Genomic DNA, 19,149 nt, shown 5'->3' on the forward strand with positions numbered 1-19,149 from the left:
GTTGCATTTGCCGAAAGGGCCAGCCCAAGACATTTTGCCACCTGAGACGAAAGTCAAGACAACAACACCATCCCATTTGACATAAAGAAGTCAACTGGACTGGTAGTTGATTATTACTTCAACACTGGCAAAGGGACAGCATCTTCTACTTCACTTGAGGTCAAGAGGCTAACTAGGAGTAAGAAGAAGAAGAAGAAGAAGAAGAAGAAGAAGAAGAAGAAGAAGAAGAAGAGGAGGAGGAGTTTGGATTTGATACCCCGCTTTTCACTACCCGAAGGAGTCTCAAAGGTATCTAAGAGCCCCCAGCAGGTATCACCTGAGGAGGGTGCCTCACTCTGCCTAACAGTAGAACTGCCCCCTCCTTGCATAACCTTTTGCAATTCAAGCACTGGCCAAAGAAGTGGGGAGAGGGCCTTGATAACCTTGTATGGAATTGCCAAGGTTAGCCTCTTGCTTCAATTTCCTAGTAGTGATAAAGACGTGTTTTTTTAATGAGCTCAGCTTCTTAAATCCTCCCTGTGCTTTGGCAAAGGGATAAACCAAAAGCATCACTCTGCACCCACAAAGAGGCTTCAGGCAAAAAATGCATTCAATCAGTAGCGAACAGAAAATGAACTGATGTAATATGTGATTGCGGTGACAGATATATTTAGCCCCTTTGGAGGTGATAAATCATTTGGAATAAAAGCAATGGAAATAATATCCATCAGCATTTTATCATCTGCTGCATCTGCAGGCCAGAAAAAAAGCTTCACCTGCTGAACCTTTGCTTGTTCTCCAGGCAGCTGAATGAGGCCTGCAAGAAAAATGTTGCCCACCCGACCCAGATCTGACCCTAGAGAAGAGCCATCAATGGCATGCACAGCTCCTCTCTCCAGGAGAGGAAGCAAGCATGAACATCACTTGCTGCTGAGCAAAACAGCAACATAAGCAAATAGCAACATCCAGGGTTGAAATCCCAAAAGAGTCTGTGTGTACCTTTAAATTATGCACACTGAATTTTGCTGCAGTTCTCCCCTCCATTTCCCCCTGGATCCTTTCTTCCCCTCCCTAGTGAGTAAGACTCCAGGGGAGGGCATAGAGAAAGAGCATAGTTTTCCTTCCTCTCTTGAAGCACTAGAACTCATGAACCTGAATGCTAGAAGGTTCAAGATAAACAAAACAAAGCACTATAGAACTTACTCCAACAGGAAGCAATGACGCCCACCAACTTGGGTGGCTTTTAAAGAGGACAAATACATGGAGAATAATGCTAGCAATGGCTACCAGCTAGCCATGATGGCTGTGTTCCACCTCCACAATCAGAAGCCTTAATGTGTCTGAATGCAAGTTGCTGGAAAGAGCAGGAGGGGAGAGTGCTGGTACACTCATGTCTGACTTGCAGGCTTCCCACAGGCATCTGGTTGGCCACTGTGAGAACAGGATGCTAAACTAAATGGGCTCTTGGCCTGCACCTGCCGGATTGTGCTTAAGTATGCTTCAAAGCATATGATTAGAAGGGGTATATGACAGGGCTGATGATCAAAAGAAGGAAACAAACCACTAGATATGTAGCCATGGTTCCCATCTCCCAGCTTGGAAATGCAGACTTCTATTTTTTTTTTTGGTCAAAGAGGAGAGTGAATGTTATGACCTCTCAAATTCTTCTCCAGCTTCTTTTTAATCCAAGCAGAGATGAATTCAAGCCCCTGCACATTAGCATTTCTTCAAAGTCCATTCTACCTGCTCATTTACTGTATTTCCCAGGCATGTGGAGCTGCACACCAAGAAACGGAGGGCTGAGAGACCTCCCTTCCAAGTTGCCTTATTGCAACTTCTTAATGCCAGACTAGTAGGTGGGGGTGAGGGTTGGAGTCTCATAGTGGTAGGATAACTGGACCCTGTTGCATCCTTGACGTGGAGCACAATAGCATCAACCTCAACTTGAATTATCATCATCATCATCCAGCCAGTTTTCAACAACTACGTAACAGGCAGCAAATAAGGTAAAGATTTCCCCACTGTTGCATCTCCATGCTAGGGGAAAAAATACCTGTTTCTTTCTACCTGCATCTTTCAAAGGTGAAAAATGCCTGTGCATTTAACATAACATGGAAGTCCTTCATCAGCAGTGGCTAACAACTCACTGACCAGATGTATGCAAACCCAACCTGATGTCATACTCTAATAATTCACAAAGAGATTGGTACTCTGAGAGACTTACTTTGATGTTGTCCTCTGTTATGTATTTTTCAGCTTTGTCCACAGCGCTCTGTCTAATTCGGTGGAGAAACGCCTATGGGGAACAAAAAGGGGGAAAGTGGATTAGTGTCAAACAGATACTGTCCCACCAATCTCAGTCTGCCCTCAGCCAGCTTCCACCAACCAACCAGCCTGCCTGCCTGCCTGCCTGCCTGCCTGCCTGCCTGCCTGCCTGCCTGCCTATCATACCCAGTGCTATTTTTCTAGAAAAAGAGGTGCCAGAATTCACCATGAACTCACCCTTGTTCTCTTAGAATGGCAATGGCACCCACCTGAAAGGTGCCAGAACGGAGTTCTGGCAAGTTCTGACCAAAAATAGCCCTGCTTACACCCAGTCCAGGGGGTAGAACTGGTGGTCATTTCCTGCCCCTTAGTCTCAGCGCTGCCCTTGTAGAAGTTGGCAGGGAGGAGAATGGGGACAAAACTCAAATTGGTTAGCTTTACCTGCCACTGGCTTTGAATCCACTTACTGTTTGAGCTCCCTGACTCCTGCGGTACCTGTCATAATGAGCACCAGCAACCATGGGCAGATATGGCTTCTATCTTTGGGTTTTTTTTATTAGCATCCAACCATCAAGATACAAATATGAGGCTTCTTGGCACAAAGGACAGATCACTTTGCATGCTCAGAACTATCAAAACATGCATTGCTTCACTAATGGGACGCTTTTCTTTAAGGTTGTTTGGGTTCTGACTGGCAAGAAGCAGAACCCTTGTTACTTTTTACTTAGATACCTAGTACTACCAGCACACCAAAGGACACCATTGTTTGTTTATTCTCTCCAAGGTTTCCCATTTCTTCCTCTAGAAATGGAACTGCTCTGACTTGATTAGGCAAGCAAGAGGCCTGGCATTCATCATGTAAAGAGATGTGTGTCAAGGAAGAAGGGCGAAAGGGCTCAACAAAGCAAGAGTGGGAAAGAGGAGGCACATCCCTGAAATAGAGGCATACTGAAGCTAAGAAGCAGTTGCCCGGTTTTACCCTGATGTTAGAGAGGTGACACCCGTGACCCATAAACAGCCACTTGATTGTAGTCTCTCCTCCGCGAACACTTCACTTTCAATGGTGCCTTTGTTTAATACGAGTTCATCCACACACACTGAACATATGACTGCAATAAGTGCTGGGTTAGACCAAGGTCCAACCCAGTCCTGCATCCTGTTTTTCAAAAGCAGCAGCCAGCCAGATGCTCCTGTGAATCTCACAAGCGGAGGAGCATGAAGGAAACGGGCTTCCCTTGTCATTCATTCACATTATGGGGGACGGGGGGGGGAGACTCTCCTTGCTTGTTTTGTAGTTCCTCCGAGGCCTGGGTCAAGTTCTTTTTGTGGGCGTCAATTATAGAAAATTGCTAACGATGACAACAACAAAAACCTGCCTCTCCTCCATCCTTCCTTTCACACCTGGCCTGTTCTAATTGATCCCAGCAGATTTTCTCCCTGATGGCTGTCTGAGTCAGGCTCTTAACTTCTTTCCCCATAGAGAAGTGGGGATGGCATTGTTTGGAGCAGAAAAAGAACCCTTTTTCTTGACCTCCCTCCTTAAATATCAGTGTATATATAGGAATACCAGGTACTGTGTTATGTCGAGTCAGACCATTCGTCCATCTAACTCAGCACACTGACTGAAAGCAGCTCTGAGTTTTAGGATGGGTTCTCTCCCAGCCATACCTGGAGATGCCCAGGATAAAACTTTGGTCCTTCTACCACTGAGCTACATCCCTTCTAAAAGCAAAGAAGGGCTGCTGTTGCTGCTGCTGCTAACCTATTTATCCACAAAAGATGCTTATTACAAGTTTTTGAGGGACTGCGTCAATTCCCTCTCTCCCCCTACCCTTAATTTCCCTTTCACACCGACTTACACGCTTGTTCATACTCAGTGAAACCCCCCCCCTTTGAATACTCAGAAACTACAACATTAGTACCGGTAAGTTAGTAATACTGCCAGCTGGCTGAACATTAAGTGACAGACTATTTCAGTGAGAATTAGTTTTAGATACTTTTACTTAAATCTAGTGTTGGTTATTGGTTTCTTCTACTCGTGTTTTCTTGTTACACAGTAAAAGGCGGGTCATGCTTAGGTCTCCCTTCAGATTTCTAGGCTCTGGATAGTTAATAATGAACAAACAAACAATAGCCAAAAGCACTGGACCAGCTGTGACATCTGAGAAGCTGGTTTGCAATGTCAAGATTAAACCCTAAATAGCATGTAGCGATTATGGGACTAAAACCAAGAAGATGAAATGTTACATCCCTCCTCTTCTCTCTGTAGGGAAGGGAGATAAGAGATAGCAAGTGAAAATGAAATCAGATAAACCCATCAAGGAGAAAATCCGCTAGGATCAATTAAAATAATCCAGGCATAACAGGAGCAGTGTCAGGTTTTTCTGTCTGTCATCATTAACCGCTTTGTATAATTGACTCCTACACAAAGAACTTGTACCAGGCCCTGGAGGAATTGTGTATGGGCAAAAGAGATTATTTACTCCCATGTGGGAAAGGTTTTGGGTGTAGTTGTTTTTTGGTGCAACCAACAATTGCAAAAGTGATTTTATTTGCAGTAAGTACATCAAAATTAAGCCTTTTGCGTTTTGGCATGGAAACTTGTTTATGGATTGGAAACAGCTCACACTACCTGTCCTGTGGGTGTATTGCATCCTCTTGCATCCTGTTGTCCTTTTTATATATACCCTTGACATTTTGCTACCTTTACATTCAAGTTATGTACCGGTAAGCATTTCTCCTCTGCAGCTGTCCCCTATACACAAGCACCAAACCATTGTTTCTTACCGCTGTTCCTAGACAAACTCGCCTTTGCTCTGGCAATCACAAGCAGCACTCATTGGCAGGGGACAGTTCCATGCAATGGCATTTGATATGTTTCTAATGAAAACCACCTTGGGGATCCTTCTGAATTGCAAGGTGGGGGAGATGTCAAATAAATAATTATAAATTCTGGTCCTGCAAATCATTGTGATGTGGATATTTGTGTGTTCCACTGCCTTCTTTTTGCACCACCGCATCCACTGTGGGGAGAGCATTACAGTACAGTGGTACCTTGGTTTACAACCATAATTCGTTCTGGAGGTCCGTTTGTAAACCAAAACAGGTTGTAACCCAAGGCACGCTTTCACCAATGGACCTCCAAAAAAATTGTTCGTAATTTTTTTTTAAAGGTTTGTAATCCAAATAAAAGTTTGCAAACCAGGACACGCACTTCCGGGTTCGACATGTTTGTAATCCAAAACGTATGCAAACCAGACTGTTTGCAAACCAAGGTACCCTGCATTATGGCTGATGCATCTCAATTCTCTGTGTTAGGTGAGACATGTCTTGAAGTCAAGTCTTACTTAATAAAAGTGGTGGTGTGGGTGGCTAATTCTAAACTTAAGACAGTAGATCTTCCTCTTACGTTAACTATGAAAGTATACATAAGACTCACTCGATCTGGAGAAATCCCATCAGTCTCAGCCAGCATACAGAAGGGCATGACCACATTGGCTACACCTCCACTTTTGTGTGTATGCCCCAGTTGCAAGGCAAACAAGGAGGTTTGTTTTTCTTAAAAACCTCACTGACTCCTGTAATAATATATTTACTCGTGCATTACAACTTGCTCCGAAGTACAGCCAGTCTCCCAACTGACACAGACAGAGCTAACTCTCTCCCATGTCATGCATGTTTACACAAGGTGTAAATGCCTGAGAAGTCTCAGACAAGTCTTCAAAAAATGTGGGGACAAAGGGCAGCCTGCATGGCTGTCAAGGACGTGATGTTTTGTAAACATAATAATCATTTTTTCTGCAATTAAAAAAAATGAATGGAGTGGGATATATCTACAGGAGCACCATTATTGCACTTCAAGTAGTTGAAACACAGAAAATAAAGGCAGCATCTTGTCAAAATAAATAAAATAAAACAGTGCTCCTCAAAAGCAAAAGTAAATATCACACACTAGAGTGAAAATGAGAGAAATGAGAGAAAGTACTGGAATCAGTATAAGACACAGTGATGCGTTTTTAAAATACGTTGCCAAATATGTAACAGTGCACAAGAAAAATACTACTGCAAATCTTGAGTAATGGCCTTTTGGGGCAGGGAGAGAGAAAATAAGAAATAACTGATTGAGAAATGAAACAGTGAAAGAGTTTTCCAATGCTTGGCAAAGTGTCATCAATTTAAGTACCATAGCAAAAAAAACAAGAATACTTAGTAGGAATCTAATGTTTTTCCTAAGCATTTAAGACTTTCCACAAACACCACAGCAGTCATTATGATTTTGAAGTTGTTCAAAAGCTTTTTAGCTGTGCTAAGATGAAGGTATTTACCTGCCCTTGATTTCCAAAGCAACCCTATCAATGGTGGTGGAGAGGGGGAATTCGGTGGCAGAGCTATCTCCACTGCCTAAGCACAGCTGGCTTGCTGCACTCAGGGCAGGAGGGGAGCAGCTTTTCATTTTCATTTTCCATCCTTCCTCCTTTTTTTTTCCTTCCCATTTTCCCTTCCGTTGCAGACAATGGGAAGGAACTAACTACACCAACCTCATTGGCAGAACAATTTTTTTAAAAAAAATCCTTCCAGTAGCACCTTAGAGACCAACTATGTTTGTTCTTGGTATGAGCTTTCGTGTGCATGCACACTTCTTCAGACTTCTTCATTGGCAGAGTCCATTTTAGGGCCCGTTTTGGGGCATGTCATGGGGCTTAGGATCTTGTGGATATGAGGCCACGCCCCAACATCCCTCTGAAACATGTTGTATTTCAGGCATGTCTAAAGTCCAGCCCAGGGGCCTAAACCGGCCCGCTGCTTGTTTCAATCTGGCCCCTGTGGCAGTTTATTTCCAGGGGTAAAATCCTAAAAGAAGGTCAACAACTTTGGTCAGCCCTCACACATGTGGCCCTCTTTGAAAAAAAGTTTGGACACCCCTGTAATGTATTTCCACACCGTCAGTGGAGCGACTACAATGCTTTCCACCAGGCATACCAGTGTCTCCAGCAGCTTAAGTAGCATCCTACTGGTAATTTGGGGGAGATTTGTGTGCTTTGATCATTTTATGGCTTCCATGTTTGATTTTTATGTTGCATTTTACTATAATTCTTGCAGAGAATTTTGGTTGAAGGGCAGTCTAAAAGTAATAGGATCACAGAACTATAGAGTTGGAAGGGACCCAAGAGTCACCTAGTCCAACCCCCTGCAATGCAGGAATCTCAACTAAAGCATCCATGACAGATGGCCATCCAACCTCTGCTTAAAGACCTCCAGTGAAGGAGAATCCACCACTTTTCGTGGGAGTCTGTTCCACTGTCAAACAGCTCTTACTTACTGTCCGAAAGTTCTTCCTGATTTGATAACGATATTATAATAGTTTTAATATACAATTAATATATTTTTATAATATGAGAATATAATAACAAAAACAAAAATAATACTATTAATACTTATAATAATAAACATGCTGATAATAATGGTATTAATACTACTGGTAAGTTGAAGCAAATTCAAAACACTTGAGAAGTACTTCTCCACTCCCCTGTGTATTGCATTAGAACTGAAATTTAGCCTGCTTACAGCAAATCTTTGATTCAATCCTCCAGGGCAAAGTTTCCTTCCTGCTTTAAGTAGCTGAGCTACAATATAATTTCAAATTTGTACATATTACAATGTATTAGCAGCTTCGAATAAGGTGAGCTCCTGCCACCCGCAACCACAGGCACACATATCTAAAAAAGATGCAATCCCGTTTGCATAGGATTACCTTGGTAGAGTAGCATATTATTTACGTATTAAACCTGTTTTCCCCTCTACATATTAACTGTGCTTTCATCGCCATACAATAAACAGACATCATAGCACCACAACAGTGTTTTGTGCTCATCGACAAGCTTTGAGACTTTGCTTTGAAACTTTTCCGGAAGGGTGCCAATTCACACAGGAACTACAAAGGACCTCCCCCCCCCGCCCCCATTCTGGTCCTTCTCTCCTCTCCTGAAAGGCTAGAATCCTGCGCCTAGAAACTCTTAATGCACAAGCGGCACTGAAGCCAGCGGGATTTGCCAACACATAACTGATGGCAGGCTTCCACCCATACCAGCAGCCCTGTTTTACTCTCCACAGAAGAAATCTAAAGCAGCCGCCAAGATCAAACAATGGGTTTAAAATAAAATAAAAAACTGTGAATTTACAGACTAAGGAGACTGCCAGACACAGATGGTTCCTGCTGTTTTCAAATGTCAATCTTCTTCAGCGTTTGCCAGCTATTGGGCCATCACTCCCTTTCATAACATCAGTTACATCACAATGAAAGCCCCACATGGCAGCGAAACTGACAGTTCTCTTACTAGCACAGAGGGAAGAACCCCAGCGGATCCAAACAGCATCTACCCCTCCTTTCCATTGGGTGGTCTCAACAGCAACTGAAAGTATTCAGTAGATAGCTAAACCCTTCTGAATCCAGCTGCCACGTCCCATCATCCAGGCAGGATATGCTAAACATAGGGACCTTCTAACTGGTGGACCTAAGAAGGACCTGCAACAAAAATCTTGCAATGTGGAATGGTTTTGTTCAGTGTTGTCGGCTGCCATGCCTTCTTTCTGAACATCCCAGTCCCCCAACCTCTCAATTTCCCATCCCCTTTCCCAACAAACATTCTGTGGTTACCGAGCACGATCAGTCCTCATTCAGCTATTTGGGCGCACTTGAGTTCACTATTCGTATACATGACTTTCCCTAGCCCCAAGTTGTTGTTACCATTATTATAATATAATAATAATAATTTATTATTTGTACCCCGCCCATCTGGCTGAGCTTCCCCAGCCACTCTGGGCGGCTCCCAAACGAATGTTAAAGCAATACAGCATTAGATATTAAAAACGTCCCTAAACAGGGCTGCCTTCAGATGTCTCTTAAAAATAGGATAGCTGCTTATTTCCTTGACATTTGACGGAAGGGTGTTCCACAGGGAGGGCGCCACTACCGAAAAGGCCCTCTGTCTGGTTCCCTGTAACCTCACCTCTCACAATGAGGGAACCGCCAGAAGGCCCTTGGCGCTGGATCTCAATGTCCGGGCTGAACGATGGGGGTGGAGACGCTCCTTCAGGTATACAGGACATTATTATTATTATGCTCTGCCCGTCTGGCTGGGTTTCCCCAGCCACTCTAGGCAGCTTCCAGCAAAATATAAAATATAAAACAATAAAATGTCAAACATTAAAAACTTCCCAAAATAATAATAATAATGCATATATATATATCCTCAATGTGATCAGGATATCACATAGAGGAAGGACAAGGCTCATACTGGAGTCTGTGTTGTGGACAGGAAGGACTTATGTCATTCCTCCACTATTTATTATTATTATTATTATTATTATTATTATTATTATTATTAGCTTTTTCACAAATAGGGACCTAAAGCAACTTACGAAAATGAAACTGTAGTATTTCATCACTGCCCGCAGCTGAACATATGAACTGGGGCCTACAGTCCTTCGTACATCATCAGAGAATTCAACATTGCTCTTAACAGAGTTAATTAGGAAAGATTAATCTGAAGCAACCTCTTCACCCTGACTTTGTTTATTCACAGCCAATGCTAAGTGCATTGCTTTCGGGTCTTCAGCAAAGTCATCCTTTGTTGTCTAGGTCCTGTCATCAAGGTCAACGCAGAGCATGAGAGGGAGGGGGGAAGGGGAGCACTTAAATGGTCCACTGACCTGGACACAACCTACAATCAGCTAACTTGCTGCTGCAGGGAGCAGCCATGTATCTGTGAATCATGCATACAAAATGTATTTTTGAAATCTAGGTGAACCAAACCAAGGTTTTGGGGGCATTTTCATCAGGTAGCCAAACACCCCTGTCACTGTATGTTTGCTGTTAACTGCAAATTTCTGTCCAACTCCCACCCAAAGCACTGGCATATGATATTTTTATACAGTAAGATAGGATTGAGGTACAGATAAATCCTATTTGTTCCAAGGCTCATTCTGCCGCTGTTTCAACTGGGAAAAGGTTAATGAACATCCTCCCAGGTCTCAGAGGAAGAAGATGTTCATGGATACAAGTAATTAATTAGCAATCCAGCACAAATTTGCATCTGAGGAAGACAGTGCTTGGGGTGGGGGGTGGGGTGATTTCCAGTGCACTTCAATGGAGAAGTGTTAAGGCACTAGACTAGTCCAAAATTACTTCCCTTGCATAACTGCAGACTAGCAATATCTGCCCTGATTTGTTTTTTAGTGTCCTGTGTTGGTATGATATTATTAGTAGTATATATATATACCACATAAACGTTAGGCAGGCACCCTTGTTCTACTGTTTTAGACACCTGCTAAAAAGCATTTCTATCTAAACCAGCCTATCTGCAAGGTTCCTGTGAAAAAAACAGGCTTGCTTCCAAGTAAATTATGTTTAGGATTGTAAATATGTTCAGCATGGACTCAATTACCCTGCTTCTTGCAACTTGGTACCCTCCAGATATTGTTAGACTACAACTCCCATCACCCTTCACTACTGGCCATGCTGACTGGGGCTTATGGGAGTTGGAGTCCAACAACATCTGGAGGGCACCAGGTTGCAAAAGGCTTGGTAATTTATGACAGGAAACAGAATGAGAAACCTTTCCTCTCCTTGCTTCCTGTACATTATATTACTTTCAAAGATCAGTTATAGTGGCTTATCTTTTTAAAGAGCTGGTCCACCCTCTGAAAAGGAAATGAAATGCTAGATTACTAAGAATTTGATGGCAGAAGCAGAGGACAGACGGACACACACCCCACATTATGTGGAAAGCATTATATTCCACCAAGATTTATTGGTCAACATTCAGATAGGGGCTTGCCCACCATCTTTAGTTCAGCAAAATGTTGACTCAGAGCACAATCCCACAAGTTTAGTTCTCTTGGGCAAGCTCCACTGAAATGAATGGGACCTGCTCTAATCCACATCCCATACATTTTGGCATCAATGCTTCGCATACGGTGATTTCGTTTGTTCTTGACTTAGTGACTGTGGTTTGTTGGAACAAAAAAAAAAAACGCACCATAATCCCTGGTACATATGTAGCATTAAGGCAGGGCACCATGGATTGTTGCCTCTGTGCACTAGTAGGGAGTAAACAAACAGTCCATAAAGCTGCATTCACAGTAATTCATTCACTGTGGTATGTGACCTGGAACACTGGAGTGGTAACTCAATGTCTGGGTGGCACATCTTCAGAATGGATGCAAGGTAGAGCTCCCTTAGCTGAAAAGTCCTTCAACTCCCGTAAATTCCCCGCATATGAAAAATTTGCATGCTAGAAAGGATAGCTAGAATCCTCCTTTATGAACCTCACATCCACGAATGTCTCCAAAGCCAGCCTTGCTCCAAATACCAGCATCTGATTTTAACCAAGCTGGCAAAAGGGTATTCTCGATGGTGCCATCCTTTTTATGGAGCTTGGAGGCAAGAGTTGCCGGTAGGCAGTGTACAAGGCACCACCCAAACATCTTAGGGATTCCACTCAAGATCTGTGTAGGGTTTACTCCTTAGCCATTTCTTCTCCCAAAGATATGCCACAAAGCAGCAGAGAACTTTATTAATGTGGAAATAAAGATTTCTTTTCTCAATGCTAGGATTATGGAGCATCCTCTATCTGGTTGAAGGGAGAAAATCTAGAACCTGATACATTCTCCTTTCCCCCTCTCTCTATTAGATAATGTATCCTTAATATGGTTCATTTGGCTGCAATCCAAATGCATACTGAGATCGCCCTGCTGTGGATTCTTCCACCTCAGAAAACTGGCAGACAACAGCAATCAGTTTATGTATGAGTGTCTGAAAGCTAAAAGATCGACCCATTAAGTGTAAATGGGAAAGCAATCAAAATCCAGGCTACTGTGCAAAAGAAGCTATTATATTAACCTCTTCATTCACTAGTTTTTATATATATATATAGTTTTATATATATATATAATCTCCTTGTGTTGGGAAAGGAGCTTTTCTTGTTGTACAGTGTATATATAAACACTAAAAAGAAACATTCACCACCCGGTACAGCCTTGGTGCAGAAAAACTAACACTCAAGGATTTTCAACACAACGATATAGACAGACAGAAATACATAATTTTATTTGTATGTTGCTTTTCCATAGTTCAAGCAAAGCTTAAGGCAGTTTACAACACGAGGGGGGGTATATAACTACAATATGACAAAAGTAGTCACAAACAATAAATAAAACATTTTATAAAAAATACACAAGCAAGCTGAACCATTTCCATGTAAATCACAAGATCTAAAATGACAAAAAACCAACAACAGCAACAACCTCCCCCCTAAAAAAAAAACCAAGCACCCCCCCAACCCAAGAGTCTGTTCAGCAGCCTCAAGCTTTTGAAGCTTGAATAAGTCCTAGGCCTAGTCAGGTTCCTACAGCCTACGTCTTTGCTCTTAACCAAGGTGATGTAATGACTCCAATGCCAGTCCAGAACTGAGGAGATTCCTCTTCCAATTTCTGTTCATCCTTCATGCTTACTGGCTGATCCTGGGCCCATCTCTCCACTCACTTCGCCCTAACCTATGTCTCAGGAGCTCCCTTGAGCTCCTGGGAGGTAAGGAAGGGTAATGTGAATGAATGAATGAATGAATGAATGAATAAAAATATAAATAAATAAGAACAAGGTGCCTGGACAGTTAATCTTCAGGGTCTGTGGGGCTCAATTCAGTCTGACTGTGCTGTTGTGCTTCATAGCTCAGGTCCTTAGAGTCAAGACAACTGTACCTGCTCCTCCTTGGTATAAACTCCGAGATCTGCAGTCCCTCAACTGAGCAAGGCCATCAGGGGCTCACCAGGACTTCAGACAACAGTTTCCTGGGATGCTCTACCACTGAGCTACAGCCCTTTTTCTTTTACCAGATACTTTCTTTGTCTATTATATTTATATCCCACACTTCCTCCCAAAGGAGACCAAGGCAGCAAATTTGTTGTTGTTCAGTCGTTCAGTCGTGTCCGACTCTTCGTGACCCCATGGACCAGAGCATGCCAGGCACCCCTATCCTCCACTGCCTCCCGCAGTTTGGCCAAACTCAAGCTAGTCGCTTCGAGAACACTGTCCAACCATCTCATCCTCTGTCGTCTCCTTCTCCTTGTGCCCTCCAGGCAGCAAATAGCAAGTGATAAAACATCTTCAAAAAATCTTACTAACAGCCTGTTGTGCTTGACAAGAATACACTATGCTACTGAAATTTCAAAAACAAGCACCTTGAGTTTCAAATTGATGCCTGGTTCAATGGCCAGACAATTCTGGATGACAGGAATTTGCAATGCACATGAATAGCAGGCTTCAGGTCCCTTGGCTCTGGTATCTTTTGCTGGTGACAATGGTAGCTATGTGCTAAGTACCATTCAGAAACCCTACTACAACCAGAAGGTGAGAAGAGGATCAAAGTCAACTGCCATAGACCCTCTGAGTCTAAATGGGCTGTAGGGTCACTAAGTAAATGCACAGCTTAGCTCTTGCTTCCACATTGCTCCTCCTTGTTTAACTCATTTAAATCATTTCCCGGTACCCTCCACTGCTTTTGTTTCAAGGGATTAAAGCAAAGCTATCCTCCCTCTCTTCATTTCTTCCCTGAGTGCCTGCTCTTGCAAAAACACAATCGTATCACATGCTGCCTGAAATGCCAGTTTCCTCTGGGTCAAGGAAAAGAATCAGGCCATTCTTTTTTAAAACATGAAGAGGAAGTTGAAGAGGAAAGAAGCCCGCTAGTGTACATTACAATGAAATGCTAATCAAGAATCTACCCTCTCCAGCATTCCCATAGATTTGGCCTCATTCTGGGAACTCCTGTTGGTAGCTTACTCTGATGTCTTGGCAGGGAGCCCAATGTTCCTTTTGTGACTTCACAGCCTTTGTGATTCACTGGAGCCAGTCTGGAATCCAAGTCTCATACACCCTATGGGATGCATGCGCAAATACTGATTCAGAATACACCAGCGCTTCTTTGGTGCTTCATTTGAATCAGCACACGCTTCACACCACTGCAGTAAATGCAACCACAATTGTACTCATAGGAACACAGGAAGCTGCCTTATGCCTGAGTCAGATCATTGGTCCATCAACTATCTACATGGACAGGCAGTGGCTCTCCAGGTCTCTTCCAGCCCCACCTGGAGATGGTGGGGATTGAACCTGAGACTTTCTGCGTGCAAAGCAGGTGCTATATCACTGAGCTATGGTTATCTGATGCCAGGCACTTCACCCATGCAATTGCAATATATGCATGAATGTGAAAAAAGACATTGCTCTGCATCACAAAATAAACATAAGGCGAAATGCTGGGGTGAGATTCTACTTCGTAATGTTAAACCTGAGTTGAGGCTGTAGAGTTTCAGACTGCAAGTTGGGACTCACATGATTGAATAATCCTCCATGCCCCCCAAAAAAGAAGAAGATTTCCACAATGAAAACTAGAAGGGGGGAAAGGTTCTTATCTAGCCTTTTCCCTGAAATGCCAATTTTTTATATCGAGAGAATCTTCTCTGCGTCTGGGAACATGCAATCATGGAAGTCCTGCCCGCATTCTAATAGAATGATGATATTAGAAGCCTTGAAGATAAGAGAGACTCAAAGGCACACTGTTTTGTCACATTTTGGTTGGCCAAATAAACATATTGCTCTAATGTGGATTTTGGAATTATTATTCTGAGTCAATATAGCTATGTTTACAAAAAAGTTATTAGGCCTTGACTGGAATGCACAGCAAGTCCTCCTTCCCCTTCCCACTGTCCAAACGTAGGACAACTTTTCTGCTCTTCCAAACCTATGGCACTCTTTTCTGTTGTAAACATAGCAGCCGTTCAGGGGCTCTCTGTTTTTAGGTCTCTAGAAACTGAAATCTTTTGCCATGAAAACAGGCTACTTGACAGCCACATATTTTAAAAGGGTAGGGCTATTATCCAACTTCTCCAACTTCAGCATACAGAACAGCCCCTTCTGCAAAAAGCACATTAACTGTGCAGTCTAATAATGTGCCACTGAGCTGACTTGCTGTGTTAAGCTGCCTATTCATTTAGCTTTCTATTCTGTGTTCTTTCTGGCTGTCCTTCCATTAGCTCCTGACAAGTAGCACCTACTTTCTGGCCAAGAAATGAACACAAGGAGTCCCCTTTGATGCTGACGCTCCTAGAATTCAGACTACCTCTCCAACTATCAGCTTCCCCCCATCTTCTCCCAAATGCCACCCACAGTACATTCCCCGTGAGCTACCCTTTCTTCACCTGGCCTCCCAGCCTCAAAGAAACTCCAGATAGTCTTGCCAGCCCCAGTTCTCCCACCAGAGCTTCCCAGGCCAAGGCAAATAGCTGATTTAACACTTCACTCCCCAATTTGCACACTGAATTGAATGTAGCCTTTGCAAGCCTCCTAATCGCAGCTGTGAGCTCAGCCGAGTGCCAGCCACAGCAAATTCACACACAGCGGTGCTTTTATTTGTAATGAAATATTTAGAGTGGAAAAATGCCCCTGAATTTAATAAAAGCAACAGTCTGGGATTGCCAGGGATGTGTGGTATATCCACCAAACCTCTCAGAATTCCCTACATCAAACTAAGCTTTCAGCCACAGCCAGCTAAATAAATGGTTTCGTAATGAAAATGATGATGATGCATTCAGGGCATCAGCAAGTTTCAGGGCTACACAGTCAGATTACGTTATATGAAACCAAGTAAAAAATATTTTGATCTAATCATACATTGCATTTGATTGATTAACTGGCAGATTTGGAGGTAGGGATTTTAATTGTTTCTGGTATAAGAATGCAAAAGTATGACATGTTTGTGATGCAAACTTCAAAGAGACATTAGTCCTTTTCTCACACTCATGGGGACATGCCAAACTATACATGACTACCCAAAGTGGTCCAACATGCAGCCCAAGGGCCACATGAACATTTGAAATCCCTGCCAGCCCCTTGCACTGCCTTCCCAAAGCAGGGTGAGCGAGGGGCTGGGCTTTGGGAAGAAGGTGAGAGGGCTCTAGGACCCTGCCAAAGCCTCACGCCTCCTTCCCAAACCCCGAAGCCTCACTTACCCAGGGCAGGGTTACCCGCCCCATGTGACAAGGCAGTGCACAGCCTGCAGGTTCTGTGTTGAAGAACTCACACTTAGAATGAAAAGTTGTGCCGCCCTGCTGTAGAAACTGGCAGAATAGAATTGTAGAGTTGGAAGGGACCATGATGGCCGTCTGGTCCAACCAATACAGGAATCTTTTGCCCTATGTGCTCCATACATATAACTTGTAGGGCTGCGTGCACCCTTATGGAACTGTCCAAGCTCTAAGGACATCATCTTATGCCTGCTCTCTAGTGCACAGCTGTCAGGTGAGCACCATAAACAGGGCCTTTTGTGTGGTGGCTCCACATCTCTGGAACACACTTCCCAGGAAATACATATGGCCCATTCTTTCTTGGCTGTTAGGAGAGCTTTAAAGCTGCTGCTGCTGTTCCAGCCTGTATTTGGTTGATACTATTGTGCCATTTTTTACCAATCGTTCTATCTCCTGCTGCTATCTTTTAAAGTCCTTTTTTAACCATTATTTTATAGTTATTTAATGACTTGGAATTTTAGTGTGCTGCTATTTGCTATATTTGAAGCTGTAAACCCTAATGGTCTTGTTGAGGTTCGTGACTGTTTTCAAAATGGGAAGTAGCAGGCATGGGAGGAAATGAGGATCGAAACTACAGTGTACTGGGAGAGTGGAGTTAACCTCTTCCTTTCCCACCACCCTCCCAATGAAAACAACCCCCCAGGAGGGATGTTCCCACTGATGTAAGTAAGAGGTTTTATCTACCCTGGGACTCACAGCAGCTTCAGGGGGGGCAATTTTTGTCAGGACTACAGTGGGGCAGGAAAGGGTAAAAAAAAAAAAACTTCCTCGCCTGCTGTTGTCCCAACCCTGATCCCCACCCCACCCCAATGCCTACTACTGCTATTTTAAAAACATTTGCAAAACAGCAAATGACACAATTAATGTCACATATACTTTGGCCCCAAGATGCTGCTTACTGAAAGTCAGTCTGTGTTGGCAGCTAGAGTGCTGGACTAGGACCTGGGAGGTTCTCATCCACGAAGTTTACTAGGTGGCCTTGAGACAGTCACCCTTAACTTACCTCACCAGATTGTTGTGATAATAAAATAAAGTGGGGGAGGGGAGGAGCTTAAACTCCTTGGAATAACTATGGGATATAAATGTACTAATAAAACATAATAGTGTTTCCATCATCAAAAAACAAAAACATTCATTGTCTCTTAGGATTATTTGTATTTCTTTAACTAATCAGCTCATTAATAAATATTCACATAATTAATAATAATAATAATAATAATAATAATAATAATAATAATAATAATAATTTATTTATACCCCGCCCATCTGGCCGGGTCTCCCCAGCCACTCTGGGCGGCCTCCAACAAATATCAAAATACAATACAGAGTCACAAATTAAAAACTTCCCTAAACAGGGCTGCCTTTAGGTGTTTTCTGAATGTCAGGTAGTTGTTTATTCCCTTGAATCAAATGAGATTCCTCTAAAAGAAAACTAACAACTTGGTCTGAGCTAATTTGTAATTCACAAGCAGCAGTAATCCAAGTTGGAGCAATTTCACAGGTCCCCAGTCTGGACCGAGTATATTAATGATTCTGTAGCAAGCAGAATTTTGGAGTGATGAATGATGCTATAAAGCTTGTTTGCCCCTGAGCCGTCAGCACTGTGGAACCTTTCCCAGTGGACAGCTCCAATTAAGTCCCGGCATTTTCAATGTAATGCCTGAATTAATTTGTTCAACTGACTGAAACACATTTGAAGGTGTAGGAATATGCAGAGATTAGACCTGACACTGGACTACGAGGGAAACCTGTTCCATGACACCAGTGTTGTGGAAGGCTGCCAGGAATTGGGAGGGCAGTATACAGTTGCTTCTCTGATAGACTCTGAACAAGAATTTCACACAGGCGCCTGGGAAGCTCCTTTGTACAGACTCAGGCCACTGCTCCATCTAGCTCATTACTGTCCACACTGACTGGCAGTGGCTCTCTCTACCAGCCATACCTGGAGATGCCAGGAATTGAACCTGGAAACTTTTGCATGCAAAGCAGATGCTCTATACCACTGAGCCACTGCTCTTCCCCAACTCAGAATGGAGCAATTAGGAAAACCCAGCCAGATGGGCGGGGTATAAATATTATGATTATGATTATTTATTTCATAAAATCACAAAAAATTGAGTTGTAAAAGGACCACGAGGGTCATCTAGTCTAATCGCCTGCAATGCAGGACCATTTTGCCCAATGGGGGGCTCGAATCCAAAACCCTGAGATTTAAGAGTCTCATGCCCTACTACTGAGCTATCCCAGCTGTCTGCTAGATAACTCACACATGCAGCAAGCCTACACACAGAACCTACACAGGTCACAATTCCAGAATAGGGTATCTCTATTTTGAGAAGATGCAAGAGGAATGGGTAGCTGCCTTTGCAACCACTTCAGCCACTTCCAGGTTGACAAAGGGTATTCACAGTTAGTTGTTAGGGAGCTTACCAATCGCTTCCTTCCTTTTGTTTTTTAATTGAAAACAGGGCCAAAGCACAGCAGAAGCAGAGGGAAGGCAGAACTAGAGCCCAAAGCAAGGTCCTTAAAACTGCATTTGTGCAGGATGAAGGGGAGTGGGCACATGTCTAGGGATCAAGGAACTCTTTGAAAAGTTATCTCTCTTTTGCTCTTCCTTTTGATTAAAGGTCCCAACTGTTTATAGATTTTTAATCTCTTTCAGAGAATGCTGCTTACTGATTCTTAATTTCAGAGAATGCCATTACTGTACTACCTGATTGCCGATAAGACAGAAGTTATATTTTTGCAATGGAAACTTCAGCT

At 43.1% G+C, this 19,149-nt stretch overlaps 1 protein-coding gene across 1 annotated transcript in view; it reads right to left on the bottom strand.

Moving 5' to 3' along the window:
• PREX1 (phosphatidylinositol-3,4,5-trisphosphate dependent Rac exchange factor 1) overlaps nucleotides 1-19,149 on the bottom strand; it is a 227,142-nt gene that overhangs the window by 125,467 nt on the left and 82,526 nt on the right. Inside the window, exon 2 of the mRNA XM_033153506.1 lies at nucleotides 2,204-2,275. Within this exon, the coding sequence (XP_033009397.1) occupies nucleotides 2,204-2,275 (72 nt within the window). The remainder of the gene's footprint in view (nucleotides 1-2,203; nucleotides 2,276-19,149) is intronic.

This window comes from Lacerta agilis, chromosome 6, assembly GCF_009819535.1.
Source record: "Lacerta agilis isolate rLacAgi1 chromosome 6, rLacAgi1.pri, whole genome shotgun sequence".
NCBI lineage: Eukaryota > Metazoa > Chordata > Lepidosauria > Squamata > Lacertidae > Lacerta > Lacerta agilis.